Raw genomic sequence first — 5,816 nt, forward strand, 5'->3', positions numbered from 1 at the left:
AAAGTATACTCTGAAAGACTTTGCATATCATGTCGATATCCATCAGATAGACGATTCGGAGCGATCTATCCACATCCCCTACATTCCTTCAACACACTACTCGTTTCCTTTGACTCAGAGGACAAGCACAGAAACAGAAACGTGGATGGTAATACTCCTATTATCGACTACGATCTCAATGGATTCGAAAACACATATGTCCAACTTATGACAGGTGGTTTCAAGCTCAGGAGTAAGGTAACCAGAAAGTACATCCCTGTATATTCAGATGACATTCTACCTTAGAATCACCTATGTGTGTCCAACAATATATCCCATGAGTTTTCAAAATTTACAATTCTGAATTGCATCCTCCCGATAAGTCTTTTATCACGCATAGTTGTATGGGGCGGAGAAACTTCATCAGGAAAATTTTAGCGCAGGCCGCAATGTCATTCACATTGGAGAGGGTACAAGGGATGATTCGAATGTACGTGGGACAACTCGGAGATGAGAAAGCGTACCCTAATCGATGAGTATGAATTTGACAAATACGGTCGTTGTTTGGACCTGAAGGACAAGCGAGGTGATACCGCAAAAAAAAGAAGATAAGATTGAAGTTGAAACAAAGGCAAATGTTTGATACTCCTACTATTTGGATAAGCGCTAACCATGATTACTACTCGATATAAAGGACTTGTACGGAGAACCACACTAAGGAGAAACTGTTACAACCTTTAGAGAGGCGCATGGTTGGTCATTATTTCGTCACATCTTTGGAACCAATCAAAGATTACTGGTCAAATCTTCAGGCAACAGTAAGTGCATTTATCACACACTACTTACAGTCATTGATATTCAGTACACCGGCGGAGATACAAGCTACACTTCCAGGTTGTAGCTACGAGATTGCCAAGGTTAGGTTTCATAGTCTATTGGACAAAATAGACGTGGCAAATCATCTGCAGGAGATGACACGAGAGAGGAATGCATAAACACAAAGGGCGGAGATGCGAACCGCAGTCAGCAACCTGAAACAGCAGGACACGAAGCTTATTCATAGCAAGCCAGTGAAACATGAAGATATCCCTTCACTCGACGCATTTCAGGATCACGTGCCAATGGAGATCAAGTACATTTAGCCCGCAATACAACAACAGGGACTACAATGGTATGCACAAAACGGATGATTAACTACTGGGGTATCGACTCCTTGTGTCTTTCTAATAGAAACCACGTCCATACAGGAGGTATATGACAACCGACTGTGAAAATTGCACGTAGCACAGAAGAACACAAGAAGTTAATGTGTAGTGTAAAAGACAATTTCATAAAAGAAGAAGATCGAAATAGGAGACTGGCATAATTTTGATATTAGTTTTTATAAGATAAAATAATGAATGGTGCGCATGAGGTAGCTGTAACTACCTAAATATTCTATCTGTGTGTTGTTATACATGTACGGATTTAAAAAAGCTATAAAAAAAGTTGTTTCATAATAGAGGAGTCGTCACCGGTTACTAAATCAAAAAATAAACAAGTGACACTTGGGCGGCCATGCAAGCTTGGAGTCGGGAAATCTGTAAGAGGGGGGACGTGTAGTAAAATCTCGATCGAGGCCATCCATATGAACTGTGATACATACTTGGGAAGTTCTAAGTGAAATATCATCATTTTAATATTCTGATCGGAAAACCTGGTGCATAATTTGCTCACGATATCGGATAAGTTATATCACCGTAAATTTATATTGAAGTGCACATCATTTTTTAAAGGTGACGCACGAGTGTTTACAAACTTTTGATTTCCAGACTATGATAAACGAGCAGAAGAGCGATAATGATAGTGATAGGGACGCTGATGTTGATAATGATGAGAAATTCTTTAATTCGGATTCGTCCGGTAACTTTGAATCTAGTAGTGACTCTGAATCATTGATGACGATTAATTTTAAAACTTCCACTAAAAAACAAATGGTATTGGTGTGTCCGTAAATAAACAAACCCAAAAACATTATTGAGGGGGGTGCACTAATTGGAAATTACAAATTTAAGGAAATTGAAATTTCAAGAATTCAAACCATGATTTGACAGCTTTATCTTACCATATTTTTCGGTCTAAATGACAGTGAGCACGACACCACTCAAGATCAGGATTTAACGTACACATCTACCAGTCCTTACACAATGCTTACGAGGTGGTAAACCCTAACAGATTTGTATTCTGTAACTTCTAGTGGCCGCTTCAATTCCCACACTCCATATAATCCCTACAGAGGTATGCTATACATGTACAATATACCGAATAATGAATCATGGATGTAGATACGCATACCAGCAGTAGTGCAGAATCCTTACGATTGACCACCCAAGATTGTAATGAAATATTGGATGGATTTGAAGAAAATATCAGACAACATCCTGATGTACAGCAGAAATTGTATATAGAAGAATGCAATAGAAAACGCGGTATTAGCATTACCGAAAGGATATGAAGGTGAAAGCTGGTCCACACCCTTAGCTACCTGTGAATGTACAAGATAGAATCACTCAGGCAATCGAAGCTCAGAATAATTTTGGTCGACCCCTCACTGACGATGCGTTGATGAATATAATTCGCTTAGTATATTGGGAACTCAAAAGGTATGATAAATGAGGAAGGCAATTTTTGTGAGGAACCAACAGCAACCGAAGCTGCAATTTCAACACGCAGGACTATAATATACTACGCTGAGTAACATGGTTGGCTGATTGAGAAGGCTGAAATAATGCCTGCGCATTGAGAGTCCGGTGCTGATGAAGAGCCACTCAAGCTCTATTTTGATATATTTCAACGCCAAATCGATAAGCCCAAAATAAGCAATGTCGATCAGATTTTGCAATTCGATGAATGTAGGTTTGGGGCTGAGCTCAAAAGAGCTTCTCGAATTATTAGAGTGGTGAACACACCAGGAAGTAAGCGGGCGCAAACAACAGGGAAGGGTGATATGAGCTGGGCAGGAGTGACGCTTTTTTCCTATTACGTAGGGTACAGAATTGTCGGCGCACATCATTCTCATCAATGAGCCCTCTACAGTAAACGACATGAAGAGAAAGAGGGAGAATATTATCAACGGTATACCCTCAGCGTAGCAGAGAAATCATATGTTATATGGACCAAGGGCGGCTATCAAACATTGGAGAGTTTAAAATACATATTGAAAGAGGTTTCACTGTATTCACGACTTTTGTGTGCGGAGGTGGGCAAAGAGAAAAGCGAGTATACCGATCGATGATAATAGTCTACAGATATTATATATTGTGCATGGATGGAGCATCAATGCACGAAATGAGTGAAAACAGATCGATTCGCATGTGAAGTCGAGAACGGTCTATGGTTTGGCTGGTTCAGCTGATGCACGCAACAAATCTCACACAGATGTTTGATAGAATGGCTTTTCGCAAACTGAAGGGTGTAGGGACGCACATTCTGAAGAAAACGATTGAGCTGGATCTGGAAAGCTATTCCAGGAATGATGTCTTACGTGAATCCTACAAACAAACAACTAAGCAATTTGAACCTTAAAGCGGGTTAACGTCAGATATGTGGAAATATGACACGTTCATGAAGACATTCGACGCGACAGTGAAAACACATCGAAAAGCGTACTCCGTAGAAAGAGTAATGCGAATTTTAGGTCTCACAATGCTCCGACAATTTCGTCCTGAAGTATCTAAGCAATCCTGGGCTCAAGTCGGAGCTTACATCGATCCATCCCTTGCTTCAGGAGTACGACTAGACCCCCATAAAGTCCTCAAACAACCATTTCTTAGAGGAAATACAGCGATTACTATGGATAGAGCAGAAAGAGCCAAACAACAATTACTAACAGTACAAAATACTGTTGCCAACGTTGTTCCAAATTCCGTTGTTGCTTGGTGTCTGACTGAGGGGGAAAATTGTATACAACACGACTTCTCCTCTGAGACACAGAAACAACTGGAGATAAAATTTGATATGATATCAAGTATGGTAAGACCTCCATGGGAATAGCTGCCTTAACCGCTAGTGTTATCGAAGGGTGAGCGCGTTTCAAAGCCCACCAAGAGAAGAAATATAAATACATTCATCGCAATATATTTGACATCAATGTATTACATGAGGAAGAAGCAGCATATGAAAAGCGTGTCGCTGAGGAATCAGAGGTCACCAGAAAGAAAATGGATCGTAAAATCGGATCATGTATGAGGATGGTGAGAGAATAATTTTTTTTTTGAAAATTGTTACCAAACTTTTTAACTACTCGTCAAGTTATGATACATAATTATAAAAGACCTCAGATGGCGAGATTGTTGGAGGGTCTCAAAAAGAATAGTGAGAAATTATTCGATAAGCAGACCAGTACCCAAAAAATCATCGATCGTATGAGTAAGGGTCCAAAGAATTAAGCAGAGCGTCAGCGAAGTTGAGTCTATTTATATAGATGGGAAATTATCTAAATTTCAAGCGATGATTGATCAACTTCAACAGAAAATTGAAAACGTAGAGGTATGTTCATCATCCGATAGCTGAGCTGAAGAATGTACATCACTATATAAAGCGTATGCCCCCCAGAGCGCTATCTATGCAAATATATAAATATATATATAGCCACACACATACATTATTTACATAATGACTATATAAAGGATGCCTGGCGTATACTGCGTAAAGTTCTAAGTCTATCGCTCCTATGTATATTTCAGTTTCTCCAGCCATATGGTTCTTTTTTCGTTGCGTGAATTCCTCTTCCTAGCGCAAACGGAATTCCAAATTTCAATTTCCATAATTTTATGGCCAGGTCATGCCGATGGAGGGACTGGATATTGATGCCTGGCATCATCAGGTATAAATATCGTATCATAGGGCATAGATTTATGCCCAGCCATAAATCAAAACTGACGACATATACTTACAAGAGAAGGAAGCGTCAGGATAGATATAGACAGGATGATACACTGGCCCTTTCAGTGTTACCGCACCAACAGTGCCAACGTTTGTATATTACCAGTTTGATATTATGAGTGAGACAACCGATCCTGGGATCGACTCTTCCACTGGACCGGCTATCAACACTGAAGAACTGGGACCCACAGCGGAGGAATTGACTGCCAAACAGAGGAATCTAGACGATGTATACGAAAGAGAAACAGAGTCCAGCGAAGACGAAGATCGCGAATGCAAACGTCGGAAGACTGTTGATGCCAACACCTTGGCCATCATGGACTATTCTACTAACAGATTCGAAGAAGCCGAGAAACTACGCGACATTCAACGCGCCGAGAAAACGGCTGCCAGCGAGCAAAGACTAAAACTGCTATAAGAACAACTGAAGGTTTTAGCCAACAAATCCGATGTCAGTGAGCGAACCCAATCCGAAGCAGAAGCAACTATTAAATCCCTCATCACTAACCTACCGGACACCATGAAGGAACGCTACAGATGTGTTAATGTAAGATTCGGTCCCTCAAGGCGATATTAACGCCTTAGAATAAATAAACGTGTAGGTAATTTCTAAGTATCGTGAAAATATCAAAGTAAATAAACGAAATAAGACATTTAGTAAAGTTAGGTATGCCTCGTGAAAACAGCAATACTCTGAGGGATTGTGAGGCTGAGACATTGCCTATATATAATCCTCTCAGTACTGTTTCCGCCGAAGGGATTTTATTTAGTGTTTCGTTGTCGCTCTATTAGAAACTATGGTATGTTTCATTGGGGCGAATCCGAGAGACTCATAAAATCCTATGTTTAGAAAAATAAATAAATAAATAAAAATACTCTTGATGTCCTTAGTTATTGTCTTAACCAATAACATG

General features: G+C 39.9%; 1 protein-coding gene across 1 annotated transcript; it reads left to right on the forward strand.

Annotated features, from left to right (window-relative positions):
* Positions 1 to 5,017: 5,017 nt before the first annotated feature.
* Positions 5,018 to 5,320, forward strand: SARC_05470 (hypothetical protein; the record flags this gene model as incomplete). Its single annotated transcript, XM_014300670.1, has 1 exon — positions 5,018 to 5,320. The coding sequence occupies one exon, from the start codon at positions 5,018 to 5,020 to the stop codon at positions 5,318 to 5,320; it is 303 nt and encodes a 100-aa protein (XP_014156145.1).
* Positions 5,321 to 5,816: the final 496 nt, after the last annotated feature.

The sequence above is a fragment of the Sphaeroforma arctica genome, assembly GCF_001186125.1.
Source record: "Sphaeroforma arctica JP610 unplaced genomic scaffold supercont1.350, whole genome shotgun sequence".
Classification (NCBI taxonomy): Eukaryota; class Ichthyosporea; order Ichthyophonida; genus Sphaeroforma; species Sphaeroforma arctica.